Source organism: Bactrocera latifrons, unplaced genomic scaffold (assembly GCF_001853355.1).
Source record: "Bactrocera latifrons isolate USDA-ARS-PBARC rearing strain unplaced genomic scaffold, ASM185335v1 scaffold_89, whole genome shotgun sequence".
Taxonomy (NCBI): domain Eukaryota; kingdom Metazoa; phylum Arthropoda; class Insecta; order Diptera; family Tephritidae; genus Bactrocera; species Bactrocera latifrons.
Window position 1 is genome coordinate 505,711 of NW_017537589.1, and position 19,320 is coordinate 525,030.

General features: G+C 33.0%; 1 protein-coding gene across 1 annotated transcript in view; it reads right to left on the minus strand.

Annotated features, from left to right (window-relative positions):
* Positions 1–16,438: 16,438 nt before the first annotated feature.
* Positions 16,439–19,320, minus strand: part of LOC108977419 (delta-sarcoglycan) — an 18,790-nt gene continuing 15,908 nt past the window's right edge. Inside the window, exons 4-5 of the mRNA XM_018947096.1 lie at positions 17,161–17,284; positions 16,439–16,960 (exon numbers count right to left, since the gene is read on the minus strand). Of these exons, the coding sequence (XP_018802641.1) occupies positions 16,772–16,960; positions 17,161–17,284 (313 nt within the window). The 3' untranslated portion in view covers positions 16,439–16,771. The remainder of the gene's footprint in view (positions 16,961–17,160; positions 17,285–19,320) is intronic.

Here is a 19,320-nt window from a genome sequence, read left to right on the forward strand (position 1 = left end):
TCCGTTTGAAGGTGAGCTAAAGTGAGAAGGCGAAACATTCCCTGCATAGGGTTGTGCGCTGGGTTTGGGACCCGCCACGTAAAAAAACCACCCCAATGAAAACGCAACAACAGCCTCGGATGAGTGAGTCTTTATTGGCTCCCAGTATTAATTTGGTTTCTTCAGAATGAATTATGTTCAAAATGATCACAGGTGGTATTGACTTAAGTAGTTCATCTATCTCGTAGCTTTTTCAATAAAGGATACAAAATTGATCATCATACATGCCGCTGTCGAGCTTATTCAATTATATTTCTTCTCTCGTTGTACATATAAGTGTGATGGGCGGGCTATGTAGCCTTAGAAAGAAAAGATTTCGCTCCAAAAAGGCTTCTTTGTCTTCGTCGATTCATTTTTGGTAGCTTTGATATAAAAGATACATAACGTTCTGGGAGGCAGTTGTAGAAAACATCTATAAAATAATAGAAATCACAGTGTAGAACTGTCATGCAAATACTGTTTCGATTGACAAAGAACCAAACAAACAAACAATAAAAAAGCTTGATGTATATGTGCCACATTGGTTAACGCAAGCCAAAGCCTTACGAAACGATTTTCCATATGTGAAGGATTAACATTAAGGAAGGTGTTGTTATGCGTTTGGTGGAAACTCTTAACTCTAGTTGTACTGGCAATAATTGAATGATCTGAAAATAGGAATCGCACAGAAGCGACCTGCTTTGACTAATAGGAGAGGAATTTTCATACATAAGGAGAACGCCTGGAGGATTACTATATGTTTCTATCTATGAAATAAATGAATTTGCTAGTGAAAAATTCACTCCGAGAACATCTTGTGAAAATCGACTGTCTCAAGTTTTTGCCAACAGCGATGCGAGTTTTTATGAGGGTGGTATTAAATAATTAACGTAAAGGTAAAAAGTTATCGAACAAAGCAAAGCAACCGCAACATTCTAACTATGCTTAATATAGTACATTATGGATTTTTTACTTGGCTTTACATTTATTTAAATAGATAAATTATTTATGTGTAATTTCAAAGATATTGGGAGTTTTCTTCCCGTTTGTATCGTATATACTTTTTTATACTACAATAGTATACCAAGAATTTTGGCTGTGCATTTTCCGTTGTTTTAATGTGCGCCCTAAGATCTGTAGAAAAGTTGTAGCATACCTATTTATGACTACATGTGAACCGCGATGAATTTGAAAAAAAGGAAAAATTCAACTCAATAAAAATACATGAAAATTTTACATATAAACAATTTACTAAAACATAGCGATCTTCTAATTATCTCTTTTCCAACTTCGTGTCGGAATGTCTCTCCAATTTTTTACGGTAGTGTGTAGTATCGCATACTACTATCCCACAGGCAAAGATAACAGGAGTATTTAGTATTCCCACCTTGCATTCCAGACAAAAATACACCTTCGTAATTTTTCCAATAACTTCTCATTTGTATTTCACATAGTTAATTGGCATTGATATCATTTTATTTCTATCGTACTTTTATTTGAGATATACGGTTTATGAAAATAAATTTGACGGATATGTTTGCTTTTGCCTAGTAAAAAAAACTTTTAGACTTTTTGTTGACCTATCAATAAAGTGGCGACATTCAGTTGTATGATAAGCAATACCAATTTTTTCAAATAAATGTTTCACATCATGACAAAAACAGAGTCTTCTTCTGTAAAGTCTTCCTTACTGTAGAAACAAGAAAATTGTTCATGTCGTTTGCCTTGATGGGATAAGCGAACAACAGAATTCAGTAAATTACATTTTTTAACCACAATGGGAATAACTTTAATTCATAATCTTCAGAGTTAATGAGACGTAGTATTTTTGGTACAGATTTCAGAATGCAGAATTTTATTTCTTAAAAAGCAAATATTTCGTTTTTTAATTGTACTTTCCCATATAAATATACTTGTATAATCAGAATATATTAAGTAAATTCCATGTGCAAAAAAAAGTTTTTTTTTGATCTATGTAATATATTTTTAAAACTGATTTTAATACTATTTTCAAAATTTATTTTCAGTTTATTTAATGACTTTTCCTTAAGGGGTTACGTGGGTTTCACAGTTTCAAAAAATCGAAACATTTTTTTTGTCTTATTAAATTCTATAGCATCTCTAAAATATTGTCCTAAATTTTCAAGTTGATCCCACTAATAGTTTCGGAGATACTACCTTGCAAAGGTGGACGCTCGAGGTCAGGTATAGGTTGAGGGCGCAGTAGGTAAAACTTTAAACGCCTTTTTCTCAAAAGTATGTTTTCAAAGTCAGTTGTCAAGATTTCTCGCGAACTACTTAACCGATCTTGATAAAATTTTACACAAGTCTTCGACATATCATTTACAAGGTCTTGAAGGAGGGATTTTTTTTAATTACAACAAAAAGTCGAGAAATTTTCATCGAAATTTGCATTTTTTTATAAAAACGTCTGCCAAAAATCCAATTTAAATTTTTTTTTGTTTTCCTTCGTCCAATACCTAGTTTATTGTTTTTACTAAAACACGTATTTTTATTTTTATTTGAGATGATCCTGAAAGAAGATCTGCTGACAACGCGGATGCACCTATTTTCCGAGGGACTGCCGGAAATGGCGTCGTAATGACTGGCATTTTGATATTTTTTTTTTGAAAATTTTACAAAATGTTTATGAAATATGTGTCTTTTAAATAAAAAAAATGTCACTAAAATATTTCATTTTTTATATGTAAAAAAAAATATTGAAAAAAGGCCGTTTTTTACCCAAGGAAACCCATGTAACCCCTTAAGCTTCATCTACTTTAAGATTTTAAATATAGTAGATTTTATTTAAATTAACTAATTTGTATAACAAATCTCAACAAAAAAAAAAAAAAAACATCCATTGAATATATTTCTCTTGGGTTGCCACGTCGCCTCTGTGTCACTTGTCGCAAGCGCATTCTCTTCAGCTATTTTCATATGACACCTATGACGGTATGTTTAATTATTCAAATCTCAATTTACAAGGATTATGCCACTTAATTTAATACAAACACACGCACAGGCGTGCACACCAGTACAACTATGCATTAAACAGGAGGATATCTACATATTTATGTGGCGCATATGACATTCAACAAAGGGTTGCCCTAAGCCAAACAAAGTACATGAACTGCCACTATATTCCTACAGCTAGGATATTTTGCCTTTTCATTCTCTTTGCCTTAATTTCACTTCATTACCCGCAATTACTAAAAATTTATATGCATTAGCTCATAAAAAATAGTTGCGAGTAAAAGTGAAAATCTTCAATTTGCCAACTATAGCACATATCAGTGTCTTGTTATTGTTTTTAGTTACATGTGTTGCTGTTATTGTTGTTGTCAAATGCCTCGCAGGCACCTAGAACACTTTCACTCGATTTCACTTGACGGAGAAACAGCCCTACCGCTCAAGCGCTAGAGCGCTGCCTTACTAAAGTTGGATAATTAGAAAATTTTATGACAACCTGAACATTTCCTTGTTAAACACACATAATGACAACAACAGCAAAAGCACACAAGAGTATAACTCGACAGACTATAAGCTCCAATATGTGCGCCTTCATACACCTCCGCTGAGCACACAGTCACATATGTATGTGAATGTATATGGCCCACAACAAAAGCTCCAATGATATGAAATAAAGCATAAAAGTGTCCTTTTAGAATATTAATAGAATGTTGCATATTTTAAGGCCACATAAGAAAAACAAAACCAACGGTATGCCTAGCAAAGGAACGGAAAGGACCTCAACGCATATGGTTGACGCTGTTAACTGTAGTTATAAAGGATTCACTATTAAAAAGCAAACGAGCAGTAAAGCACAAAAGGGAAACAGGAAAACGCTTCACTCGTGTGTGCGGATACACATACATATATATAACATATGTGAATATGTAAATATGTGGGTATTATAACATATTCTCCATTCGGTAAAGGGATACATGCAGCAGTGAAATATACAGACGACGTTTGAGCAAGCGCTGGTATGAACACCTTAACGGTATAACTTATGTATTGGCCATACAGTGACTCACAAAATTGATCACGGTATCAATACGTAACTCGTAAATGATTTGATATTTTCGAAATTTTTTATGTTTTATTTTTTAAGATATAATATGAAAGAATAAAACACAAATAATATTTCATTTAACAATAACAAATAAAAGCAATAAAGAAACTAAATATAGAATATTTCAGTGTGATCAATTTTGTGACTTAATATTAACAGGGTTAAAAATTAATATTAATACTTCGTATAACCTCCTTTGACATCTATAACGGCCTTGATTCTCCTTGGCATACTTAAACACAAATTTGCGCATGTTTCTGACGAAATAGAATCCCACGCCTGCTGCACCTTAGGCCATAATTCGCGCAATGATCCGACTTCGCCAGCGACCGATTTTTTTAATATACCCTACAGGTGCTCGATGGGGTTGAGGTCCGGATATTGCGGAGGCCAATCTAGTGTACTAATACTATTGTCCTGGAGCCATTTGCGAGTCGCTCTTGCTGTGTGCTTCGGACCACCTAAGTCTCCTAAAGTGCCAAGCAAATGACTGCGCAGAATTTCAATATAAGACTCTGCCGTCATTCGTCCTTCGATTTTGGCCAATCTACCAACACCATTAATCGTCATGCATCCCCATACCATGATGGAGCCTCCTCCAAACTTCAGCGTAGGCTTAACGTGGTGTGCATGTAATTTCGCACCCTTGCTTCTCCAGGTCCATTCGCGCCCATCCGATCATAAACGATTTGTTTTGGTCTCATCCGACCACAAGACCTTCTCCCAGTCACTTTCATTCCAGGTCTTGTATTTTTTGGCAAAATTTAGCCGCAACTTCTTGTGTCTCTCAGTGAGAAGAGGCTTTTTGACTTTTGCACGGCCTTTTAGACCAGCATTTCGTAATGTTCTGCGTATTGTCTCTGCAGAAACCTTTAAATTATTATTCTTTTCCAGGCTATGGCATATTTCCACGGCATTTTCGCATTTGCCACTTCTTATACTCCTAACAACGTCCCGTTCCTGAACTTAGCTAAGAATTCTTTTACGGCCTGCTTATTTTTAATGAATAAATCTGCAAATTTGCTGCGAATTTTACTCACAATGCCAACGGAGATTTTAAGCCTTCGAGAAATTTCGCGATGAGTCACACCATCAATCAACAATTTTTTCACCTCGCCTTTAACTCCATTGGAGATAACCATGTTCTTTTTTCCCATGTCTGCCAAAGATATAAGCAACTATAGCGGCGGAAAAACGTATGCATATTTTCTCTTACCTTTTGTATCTATATTTTTTTAAATAATTCAAACTATTCTATTTAATGAATTCACTTTTTTGYKYACGTCCAAACACTTCGAGCGAAAGTCTCAAAATTGATCACGCTTGCCTTCTGCGTATTGTTCAAATTTTACTTTACCGCTAATTTTGGTGGCGACGTAAAACATATAGATAGCGGTACATCAAACACCAAGCAACATAAGTATTCAGTCGAATTTGTGTTTGAGTGCATATGCAAGACGGAATGAATAAAGAAATGAATATTCAACTGAAGCGTGATCAATTTTGTGAGTCACTGTATATGAGTAACTCACAATTCACTTACACATTCATATATCTATGAAAAATACTTACACTCTTTATATGTATGTATGTGCTTATATAAATATCCRTCGTTTAATTGAGGGTGACGGACGCATCAAAGCGTTCCTTGAAAAGAGAAATTGCACACAAATTCGCGTAAGGGATTAACCGCTATATCCTACAACTTAAGACCAAGTTACTTTAAATAATGACTAACAGAAAAAACTATGTGATTTCATTCACTCCTTTTAATTCCAACGAACATTTGAACGTTATATTCAATAATAATTGCTTATTATTATTATTATTATTTTTTTTTTTTTTTTTGTTTTGATAAGAATAAATTTGGTAAGAAACCTTATGAACATCAGTTGGTAAAAATTCTCAGAAAAGCTCGTCAAATGACGAAATGATCTCAATGTAGAAATATCTATCCACTTTAATTAAAGTTAAATATCATTTAAAATTTTATTTTATATTGTTTAATTTTATGCACAACAATTTCAAAAAAATACATTTCAATTTAATGAGTATGAGATATTATTGATATTCTAAGCGACCACATTTGTAACATGATTCCGCCTAATTTGTCGTGTACATTTGGAATTTTTTATGAATTTCGTATTCGTGATGAGCTTAAATTGATTCGCTTTCGTAGCAATATAAGGCAAACCTTTGGCTTATTGGGCATATCTTCTTATAATGACTTAATGAAATTGAAGATCTGATACTAAAGCTTAAATTGTGTTCAAATATCTACTTGGCGAAATCCTGTCTTTATTGGATATATACATATGTATTAATTTCTTCATAAATTTTCGATTGTCTTCAGGTTCAGTAACTCCATTGATTCAAACCACTCCTTAGATAATTGTTCGTACCTACGTTTCTCCGCTTTATCATTGTAGTTTATAATATTGCATAGTGGAGCTGTAACTTCGTTGTTTCTTTAGTTTCACTATCAATTTTCTTTTATCAATAGAATATATGGCCAATAAACTTACATCAGGACTTTACTTGCGGTTAACAATCATTACCTCAAAGATTTTCTTTATACTGAAACCAATACTAACTGCGAAAACAGTACCCATCTAGCTGAAGAGTAGACGAGCGAGTGATCCCCATTTTCCAATGTATTAGAAAATAAGGATGAATTGAGTGAATGGGTCGTTAATATGAATGAATAAGTTTCACATAGAATTCTGTACTGTCATCTAATTACATAAATACATACATAATTATATATGAGCAAATACTACTGGAGAAAGAAACATTTTCTGCTTGTACTTTAGTCTAAAAACTAATCCGTGGTTTAATTGTTGGGGACGATATTTAAGCAAACGATGACACAACCCTAAAAAAATAATAGTTTTTCAGTAGTTAGAAAACTAACAAAAAAACATTCAAATAATACTCAGACAGCAGCACAACCTCTTCGAAAACCGCATGCGGAGCAACTGGATTTCAATTAAATTGAATTTAAGCAGCATTGCAGACATTGAATAATAGAAAGCTTTCTGCAATATTTCAATGCTTCAAACAACAGCAACTAGGGCACACACCTAAGCCATGCTCTTCGTATACATTTCAACTGCTGCAAGTAGCGCCAACTGGCAGCCAGCAAGCACTCAAAGCGGCATCAACCGGCTGGGCAACAAAAGTAACTCAATTTATGGCCGAAATTTCACTCACTTCACCAAGCGTTTGTCTGTCTGTGCGCCGACACTTTACCAAACACCAAATATACACACAAAAAGTTAGGAATGGCTTTGCTGGAGTGTTGCGTGTTGGTCGTGGTGGTTTGCTGGTCTAGACGCCGACAACTCGGTTTAACCCCCTAACTGCTGGTATTGGTTGCTCTTTAAGTGCAAGCAAGTCGTCAGCGTATTGTTGTAATTGTTGCTTGTCTTCGGCAGATAGCCACTCAAAATCGTTTTCGTCAACATCCACCCTGCGCCCCTATCAATAGTAGGTGGCAGCCCCAGCCCGCCAAGCGAGTGGTTATCCCTAGAATATTGAATGCTCGGGACCATCTACGCATACTCACACTAATACTGTTCGATTATATAAAGTTATATAGATCTTGTTTGTGCATATTTACTAATCCTTGGCTGTGTTGTGCATTGGAGTCTTTGAAGGCGTCAACTTTGTGTGAACTTACATATTTCATTGTTTTTTTAATTTTTATACCCTTAGACAGGTTATATTTAGTTTGCCATCTAGAAGGCACCCCGGATATCATATAAAGTATATATATGTCTATAAAGTATATATATAAATGATAAAAGTGAACAGCTCAGTTAGTTAAGGAAAGTTTGTGCGTTTGTTTGTATATACGTGTATTCGTCTCTCAGATTTCGGGATATTGACCTGAAATTTCGTACACTTCTTTTATAGGACCATCATAGCATATAGCTGTCATACAAACTGAACGATCCAAATCAAATTCTTATATGGAATTTCTTTTTAATTGACGAGATATCTTCACTAAATTTGGTAAAAATTATTCTCCAAGATAACTAGGCAATCTCTCAATATATTATATTATTCAGACCCGATCACTAAGACATATAGCTTTCATACAAACTTACCGTTAAAAAATTATGGTATGAACAACCTTTTAATTGTGACGGCAATTGCAGTTCGGTGCAGTTGCAACTTACGTTCGAAGTTAACGTTTTATAATGTTTCGTTGCTTTGCGCAAAAGTTTACGCCTCTCGCCCCGGTTTTCAGATTTTCTAATCAAATAAATTACCTACCGATCTTCCGGCACCAAAACTCTTCACATAAAGTAAAACACTTGCCTTTGTTCAGCTATTCCATGTGTGTATATTGTGTATTTACTTTCCATTCTATTTTTCACTTTAGTCTATTTTTAATCGTTACTTATTTGTTCTTCGATAATATGGTATATATATATTTTTTTTTATTTACGTATTAACACACAACTTTCGCTACTTCAGCATAATTTTCTTCGGCTCTAATTTGTTATTTTGCTCTATGCATTCAATTACTTTCTAATTTTTAATAGTTTCGGTATCAAACATTAAATTTTAATTATTTTCTGTATATTTTAACCACGTATGTACATAAATGTCTTCTAATGAATAGTTTGATTGTGAAACCAAAATCAAGCTAACTTTTATCTTCAATTTCTGTGTTCCTTAAGTATTCTATTTTCTTTGGTGGTTGTTTGAGTATTCACTTTAGATGTATTTTTATGCTTTTTGTTTATGTTATGACATACTATTTACAAGCATTGCTTTTATTTGAATGAGATAACCATTAAGTTTACAATTTTCAATACTATTTCTTATTTTTCTTAGCACTAAATCCCGATTATAATATAAACCACATTAAATATTAAAAAATGAGTTAATAAGATAATAATTAACGGAAATGAAAGGACAGTAAAATATAATTAGTTAACTGCAAAAACAAACATATTAAATATGCGTCAGGTTATCAGGTATTTATCAGAGTTAAAGTGGTATTCTAATCTGGAAATATGCAGACATTAAATGCTTTTGTTATATTTGCATAGTTTAGAAATCAAACTATTTTTTTCCAAAAGAGACTTTCATAGTTCAAACTATTGTCAAAGCTATAGCCGCTTAGAGTCCTGGCATCTCGTCCAGTTTAATATACTTAATACTTTGCACATGATATCACAAGATCTATTCAGTTGATTTATTTCCAATTTGGCATGAATATAGAAATAGTGCTACAATACTCAGCATGTACTGATACACAAAAAATTAATTTTAATATTAGTCGGTTAGTTGTTAGTTTGATCAAGGACAATAAAAATTAAAATGCGACATGCCATTTATATTGTCTGGAGTATCTTTTTGGGTATAATTGTGGTTATTTTAAATGATACCTAGAAGGTGGGTATAATTATTACCTGATTTCTCTAAACGGATCATTTTCCTGCTAGCTATCTTTAAATGCTGCACTCAAAAAATTTAGAATCAATAACGTTAGTTTTACACATTTTATACGAGTTTCCTATTGTGACTAGTTCAAATGACAAATCAAAATACAAAATTTTATTTTTTTCTTAAGTTTTAAAAATTTATAGAAAATAAAGCTAAGTGGTTACCAAAGCATTTTTTGATGCGGAAAAGACAATGTCTTTAATAAGAAATAATTGTAGGATATTTGCTTATACCGCTAAGGATATTCTAGCACAGGGTTGCACCACTGCTTGTTTTTCTGGGCAAAGAGTAGTAAGACTTTTTAATTTAAATTTCGCACGAAAACCCATTTGTCGAAATATGTTTTTTCTAGGTTGGTATGACTGCTAATGATATCTGTGATAAATATCATATTAAGGTAGTAGTAAAATCGAAAAATAATTTTTTGCCTCATTTGAAAGGTCAATGTCTTGAGAATATACTGTGAAAATTTCAGATAGAAATTCGAAATATTTCGGGAGTTATAACGAGATTCCTACAGCGCCTCGGAGTCCTCTCTCTCGGAGTTGTTAAACTTTAAACGCGTTTTTCTCAAAACATTGTCCCGGCCCAAATCCCGGGTCCTCACTTTTTTCTACTAAACGGATTGCTTTCAAATTTTAACAGGCTGTTCTACATGCTTACAGTTCTCGTCGGTACTAACAAGAAATTTTTCATCCCTAACTTTTTATTTTACAACCCTTTCTTTGCTGAAATAAAAGGATTTTTTTTCAAAGTCCGCCATTTTGTTATTTACCCTTGAAATTTAACTTCAGTAGTTCCGACCAGAATGACATGTCTATAGATTAAGTATAATCAAGATTATTTGATTTTAGATAGCATCAAGAGCCAAAATCATCCGGGCCTCCCACGTGCATTTTTTTTTTTGTTGGAGATTCCAACTTCGAGTGACAACAATAATAGTTTCAAATAAATTTTTTTTTTATATTTTCAATATGTAAATAAAAAAACACTCTAAATATTCAAGATAACTCATTTTTATTTTCCTATAAAAAACCACCCTCCAAAGAAGTCATGAAAATAGACATAAGTTACCAGACTACTACCTTAAATTAATCGTTAAGAATACAGGTACGGTCAGGATGTTGGAAAATGCCTTCGGTGATAATTGTTTGCCGTGAGCAAGGTTTTTTGGTACAAATTATTCAACTGATTATATCAACTGATGATCAGAACGTCCATAAAATAAAGGATTTGGTGCTCGAGAATCGACAATTACTAGTCTGAGATCTTACTGGCATCGTTGCAATTTCCTAAGGTTCAGTGAAATCCAGTTTGAAAGATCATTTGGGCCTTAAAAGTGAAAGCAAATTGATTGCAAACTCACTAAATTTTTTTTAAAACAGCGTCACATTAACGTCTGTGAAATAATGCCAATAATTGGATATATGCTTACGATCTGGAAACAGCCGACAACTCTCGGTTTTCGCACCATGATAATGCATTGTTGCATACTGCATTGATTCTTCGTGAGTTCTCCGCAAATTTTCAATTAACTTCTGGCTATTTTGCAAAGTGAAACGACTGCTCCGAGAAAACCATTTAGGGTCAATTGAAAACATTAAGGGATTACATGGCTTTCCTCGGGATTATTTTCAACATTTTTTTCTCTTATAAAAAATAAAATATTTTATTGGAACATTTTATTGTTAAAAGTGTATGTTTGTTATTAACCAAGAAATTCTGATATTTTTGGAAAAAAATTTTTGAGAATAGGGCATTGCGACGCCGCCATTTCCGGTGACCCTTCGAAAAAAATATGGGCCAGCGCTGGAAAAAATATGTATTTAGTTTAAAGTTAATGAACTTGGATGAAGGAAAAAAAATAAAAATTATTGGATTTTTGGCGCACATTTTTCCAAAAAAAAAATTTATATAATTTTGCGACACTTTCTTTTGAAATATTTGTAACGAAAAATTAATCGTTCATCCAACTCTTTAAGAATTGTATCTCAAAGGAATGTGTAAAATTTCGTGAAGATCGATTGAGTAGTTCTCGAGTCTACCGGCTTCAAAAACACAGCTTCGAGACAAACGCGTTTAAAGACGGTAGCTAGCTGCGAGCTCAGAATTTGTCAAGGCGTATCGCCGAAAGTATTACCGGGATCAACTTGAAAATTTAGGGTAATATTTTAGAGGTGTTACAAAATTCAATAAGACAATAAAACTTGTTGAAACCCGTTAACCCATGTAACCCCTTTAACGTGAATCACATTAAAGGCTATTCCGGAAATTGACTTTAAGAATTATTTCGAGGATTTGAAAAAACGTTAGCGCAAATGCATTGGGGCCAAGGGGGATTACTTTGAGAAGAACGACATAGACTTTGAAGAATTTTAAATTATGAACAAAGTCTTAAATGTTCTTTACTCATAGTAGTATTAGTGAACTTTGGAAGGCCACCGAGTTTTCAGTTAATTGAAATAGTAGAATACTCTGTTTATTATATTTGAAGTGCTGTCTAATTGACACGAAAAAACTGAATTCTTAGATTATACTTACGTTTGCTCCATTTTGTTATTTTGTTATTCCAGCGAAGTGGGGTTATCTAAATGTGCATGAAGTTTTTAGAAAAACATATTTTTTTATACCTGATTTTGAATGAAATTCATTTTAGATGTTTGATTTCGAATACTCCAATATAAGTGACTGATTGTTTGCCAACCCTCTTGATTTCAATAAAATAGAAAGTATATTCTGTGGATTTGCAGACCTTTTATTATTCTAGCGCGTGTTTGTTTGTCCATTGTTTGCAAGAGAACGCTGATGACTTTAAATTATTTTCACTTTTAATTTAGTTATCTTCTTTTATTTTATTAATTGCTAATGAGTATATACAGTACGTCGGTATTTTATTCTAAATAATTCTGAACTGGGTGCGCCAGCTTTCATATCAATATTTAATAATTTGGACAGCTAAATATTATTAAAAGTCGGCTGTTATATCCCACTTTCTTACCGAAGTATCGCGCACCCTTTACATTTGCCTGGTTGCAAAACAACAGACCACAAGCCAAAGTTAACAAGCTCTCGAATATGCGCTAACGCCGTAAAATCACAAACTAAACAAAATAAGAAATAGTGTGCTATTTACATTTGTCTAATTATTAAATATTTATTGCATAATACTATGTATTACATACTCTTATATATACTATAAATGATGCGCATACTTATTTACAGTAATGTTTCAACAAATTCTAATTTGCCAAGCTTCATTATCAGACATACAGTCCTACATACAAACATTCACACTACAATATAGTATGGTTATTTATATATTTATTATGTATTTTATAGCTATACTCAGTATATTTTATGCACGCGTTAGTTCTCAGTAATTATTGTTTCGATTAATAATATAATTAACTCGGTGGTTTTTTCACCAATTATTCCGCATGGATTTTTCCAAACAAATATTTGCTTTTTCTATAATTTTATACTCTTTGTTTTCTTTATATAATATTTTATTAAAGCCTATTTACTCATACATACAATGCTGCGTTCTTTTAACAATTTTCAGTTACCTGTATATTTATTATTACACATGTGTATATATTTTTATTTTATATATGTATTTGATATTTATATCGTCTTTGGTAAGGTGGGCAGTTGATTCAAATAACCACTTAAGGATATTTTCTTTTGTAAGTCGCCTCCACATGGCTCTTGGGTTTTTTGCGGAGCTTCTGTTATGTTAATAATGAAATCAGTGTCTAAAATTGAACAGAAGGGATCTAAATTCGAACTGCCATTGAACCTCATTCTCAACTGTCAGGAGTAAAAAAAGGTTAACATAAATGATATGAAATGGATACTAACGAAATTTTGTTTTTATAAATCGCTTAAAAATAGTTTGGTAATTACGAAATTATTGGTAATTTTATTCTAGCGGCAGCTTTTTGATTTTTGTTTCTTAATTTTTTTTATCGTGTTCCAAAAGTACACAAAGTTCGCCTTAAAGTTCTGAGCTCTTCCACTAGATGGAAAAGTCCTTCACATCGTAAAGTAAAAAGTAAAACAATAAACACATAAAACTTAATTTTTTTTTTATAAAATGGCAGTTAGTCAAAAATATATAATTCAATACACTACAATACGTCATATTGTGCCAAACATGCCATTAAACAATTCATACTTTCCGGCTCCTAGGTGTACCGTGACTTCATATTGCGTGCGTCTCTGGCATCGTTCGTAAATATAATTGTTCAGAACGGATTTGACAGAAATAAACTGTTTATAAAGTTTCTTTGTCTTTCTGTGAACATATCACGATCATTATTGATCAGGAAAAAAATTTTCGTTCGACAATTTTTAGAGTGTGCAATTGAAAATTTGTCTGATAAACGGGTCTAGAAGAATGTGGGTTAGGGTGTATTCTTAGATATAGAAGTGGTTAAAGCCTAAGGATATACTTACTAAACAAACAAAAGAAAACAAAAACATAATTCCGATATCCTTCACATACATGGGATGTATGGATGATTCAAGTGAAGGCACTTTTCCAATAGCCTTTTTTTTGGACAGATCATGTCCAGCTTTCATGTTATTTTTGTTCAGAATTGTTGGGCATTTCATCATGGAAAGACTTATGCCTGAACGACGTTCTTAAATCGTTCAATTTTATTACAAAATTACGTAGCTGAAAGTGTACACGAAGACAGTGGAGAGTCGATTCGGCACAGAAACTCGGACTGACGTATGGAACGACTTGGCGCATTTTACATCCCGATCTTATATTAAAAGCATACAAAGTACAGCTTGTGCAAGAATTGAAGTCACTCTATAAAAACGAAACCGTCAATAGCGAACATTATCGTGCAATAGTAACCGTCTATTTGATTACTGAAATTTAAGCTCGTGATCTTGGCGACATTTGGTTTCATCAGTACGGTGCGCATTAATCAATAGATCTGTTGAGAGCACTTCGGTCAGCAGATAATTTTGGCCATAATCGAATGATATCACACAGTTAGACTTTTTTCTGTGGGGGATAAGTAAAGTTTAAAGTCCTTGGAGTAAAACATCGCACGTGTTATTCGCAGTTACCAGTCGAAATTTTCGAACGAGTCATCGAAAATTAGATTCAACGGATTGGCCATCTAAGACGTAGCCATGGCCAGCATTTGAAAGAGAAAATCCGAAGAAAATAAATGCCAAATGTTCTTTCGAATGATAATAAATAGTCGTCATTTAATTTGAAGCTTCTTTGTTCTGTAGGGGGTTTCTATATAGAGGGAGTGAAAGCCTAACGATATACCTACTGAACACAAAAAATCATTTTTTGGATATCACTCACACTGAGAATGTTTTGAAGGGTTAGGTGATTATCGAAATTATTTGTCCTATAGTCCCTATCAGAGCATCATTTCTCCAATTTTCATTATTTTTATATTGACATCAGGAAACAATTCGCTGAAAGGATTTTTTTATTTAAATCATTGCTAAAATCAAAGTGAATTGAACGCAATTCATTTAAACGCAAACTTTGTTGTCATAGTTTGGGCTTTTCTGCGAAATTTTGGGAAATGTAACAAGTGCATCCACTCGATTCCCTTGATTTTTAGGAAGTATATCTCTGTAATTTAATATTTATGATGATCTATTATTAAATTTTGAAAAAAAGCTATACCATCCTCTGATTTAAACCTACAATTTGTTAAAAAAAAAAAAACCGATTAATAAAGGTATCACAATCTTAAAGTAATCTCAGTATTTTTTAAAAGTTAGCATGTAAGAACTTCTTCTTAAACTTGTAGTTATAAAGCCATGGAGGACTCGGGAAACATAACTATATGGTATTCCTTCTCTGACTTGATTATACTTTCCACATAGTAACTTGCAAGAGATAGATGATTCTAACTGGATAAGCGTAGCTTCGGTAACACGAACTCTTGAATTGGTAATAGAAGTCAAATTTCATACAAGTTTTTTTCCATAACTAGAAGTTTTTTAATGTAATAAGGATTTGAGTTAGGGAAGTTCAACTGTACAAATAATTGCTTGGATGCCAATCTCCTGGTTGACGTTTGTATCTTAATTATTCTCTTGACTTTGATTCTGTCTAGTTGTGAGAGTATGAGATGTTCGGTTGTACCCGGAATTAGTCCTTAAGAAGTAAGTCTTTTATTTTTCAGTTTTTTGAAGAATTTTGTGTTAAAAAATATAATCGTTTGGAGAAAATTGAAGAAGTTACGAATATTTCTATATCTGTCCTAAAATGCAGCTTCAAAAGACTACACCGATCATTTTGAAAATTTTAACATTAATTTCGTGAACAATTTGTAAGCTAATGACGGTTAGTTTTTTTTTTATTTGTAAATAATTTTTATTTTTCAAATTAGTTTTACAAATTTGCTGATTTTATTTTGCGAAATTCACGTTTTTCTACTCAAAAATTAAAAAAAAAAAAAAATATATACAAATTATAATTTCGAAAACAAAACTCTCAGTTCATATAAGGGGTACCACAATCCGACTTTTTTCCGTGACACACTCCAATAATTGCCGCCATTGCTACAGTTGCCATATTTCCCCATGAAACTTCTATAAAACATGCCAACTGCTACGTATAATTGGTTTTAATAAAAATATTTTAATTTCGTCATCACAAAATATTCACAAAAACATGGCTGGTTTTGCTCGAATTAGCCTTAGAATCCCCAAAAAAATATAAATTCGCGTCATATCAATAAACTGTAATAAAATCGTGTAACCATTTGACTTGAAAATTTTGTAAAAAATTTTGTCACGTTTTACATCCTGTCTGACCTCTATAAAGCAATATAATTTATTTAAAATTTGTTACTTAAATTCTGAGTAAAAATTTTGCAGCAGAAATCATAATCTGAGTTGGTTTAAGAAATGCTTAGAATAATAGAAAATAAATAAAAAATTATTCTATTGAGTAATAAAATTCAATTTATAATATTGCACCAATTTGCTGCCCACCACTGTACATGCCGCTAATTATTTACATACGTGATATTTAACAGTTACATTGATTGATATGAATACTACTTTAACCCCTGCTTGATTTCATAACTATTATTTATACTTACTTACAAATACTATGCTATATTTGAATATTTAACTACTTTTTAATGCTCTCCCCCTTCTTCCTCTCAGCACTCAGGACCGCATCTACTTGCTTTATTGTCTCCGTTCGGGTAATCATCTACAAACAGTGCTGTCATCACCGGCGCATATCGAATGCGGCGCGGCCAGGAATAGTTTGCCGTTGGAGCAGGCGCACAGCTGGAAGACACGATGCAAATGGTCACGGCTCTGTGGCGCCCCCAGTGGCGGTGGCTGCGCCGTACGCAGATTCGGCATAAGGATTTTCGCGGACTCCAGGCGCAGCTGTGGCACGCGATTTCATTGGAAGAGGTAAAGTGAAAGCAAAAGAAGAAAATAAAAATTATATATAATGATATTTGGAAGTGATGGAGCGCAGAGCAGACTCTAAATTAATGTGGTGATAATGAGTATTCATCTATATGGTACTATATATACTTGTTTATTTTAAGGTACATCTTTAAAGTATCCAAATTACCACTTACACTTCCGTCCAACGCACTCAGTCGCACATCTTTCAGCGCAGCCACTTCTATTGCACCAGCGCGCGACTGCAAATTTATATCCTTGGCAGCAGTTAGCTCAAGCTGTCGTGTAGGGGACTCCAGTCTAGCAAAAAATAAAAATAGAGAGACCACTAAGTGAAGGGAAACGTATTTTGCTGAAATCATAAAAATAGCCAATATTTATAGTTTAGACCTCAAAGGCACCCAGTTGATTTGGATCTAAAGCCACTCCCAGATTACTAAAGAACACATTTTTCCTTATTTTATTTTAGTTTAATTTATTTTATTTAACTTTCTATTACTTTGGTCTAAGGTTTTGAATATTCTTATAATTAAAAAATATAATTTTTATGCGAAATATTCGAATACCCTTCACAGGTTCATTTTTTATAGCATAAAAATTTATAAAAATAAATCTATTTCTATTTTGGTGGGTCATATTGTCTGTCGGCTTTATCCTATAGAGTTCCAATATCGGCGACTCTGAGAAATGAGCACCTCCTGGAGCAGATAAGGACATGCTCATGAACTGAAGGACTAATTCGCGTTTATGTATGTATACTGACCGACAGACGGACATGGTAGAATCGACTCAGATCATATATTTATTTATATACTTCATAGCGCCTACGATATTTGCCTCTGGGTGTCACAAACTTCTGCGGAAAAAATGACAACGATGGTGTTACGAAAGTAGGTTAAATTTCGAATGCGAACCAGATGTTGTTGTTTTTCAGTTACAAAATTTTATTATTTATATGTTAAGATTACTTTACTCCAACAACTAAAACATTAAATATTAATGCATGAAAGTTACTTAAATAAATGTTTAATAGTTTAATTACAACTAATTAATTTAATAAAGTAGGTGTTTTAATTGCTGCAGGAAGAAAGGAAAAACATGTAAGTATAACCAATGAACAAAAAAAAAAAAAAAGTGTCATAAGTAACTCCCGATGTCACTGCCATATATAGAAATACAACATTTGTAAATAAATCAGAATATAAATGAAAAGCTTCTTCTAAAGTTAACTTCCAAATTCCTTTAATTGACACCAAAATGATCAAATTTGACTAACATTTCCCGATTTTTCAAAATTCCTCTTTAATCCCTCCAATTTGTCAATAAAATCCTCAAAATCGGTTAAGATTTGCCAAAATTACGAAAAAATCGCTATTTTCTTCAATTTCACCAATTTTCCAAAACCCCTTTAATTTGACACCAAAATCTTCAAAATTAGTTAAGATTTGCCGAAATTACGAAAAATCACAATTTTCCTAATTTCCACCAATTTTCCAAACTCCTTTCAAATCCCTTTAATTTGAGGCCAAAATCATTAAAATCGGTTAAAGTTTACCGAATTTTCGAAAAAATCGTTATTTTCTTCATTTTTACCAATTTTCCAAAACATCTCTTCAATATCTTCAATTTGACACCAATATCTTTAAAATCGGCTAAGATTCACCAATTTTTCAAAATTCTTCTTCAATCTCGCATTCCGACACCAAAATCATCAAAATCGGTTCAGATTTGCCGAAATTAGGAAAAAATCGTTATTTTCTTCATTTCTACCAATTTTCCACAACTCCTTTCCAACCCCTTTAATTTGACACCAAAAAAGTAAAAATCGATTAAGATTTACCAAGATTATAAAAAAAAAAATAATTTTTCTTCATTTCTACCAATTTTCCAAAACTACTCTCAAACCCCTTTAATTTGAYACCAAAATCATTAAAATCGGTTAAGATTTGCCGAAATTACGAAAAAATTACAATCTGGTCACCCCAGMCACACGGCGGCGCAAACCAAAAATTTCATTTCCCAAATCGCCAATTTGCACCAGGCACSCAGAATCGCCCAGTAGGTAGCTGCCGCAAAAAAATATTTTTTCCTGTAGCCTACCTCAAAGGCGCAGTAGGAACTGCGTTACCGCCATATGCAGGACAACCGGAACTGAAGGCTGATGCCACGTTTACATGAATAACTTCCMTAATTCCGCACCGATTTCGATCGTTCAGGCACCAAATGAAAGGGCAAGCGTGCAGCTACACAGTTAAATACTAATGAATTATAACAAACTACAAATAGAAGATATTTTTTGAAGAAAATGTGTCGAAGAAACTGTATGATAAAAAAAT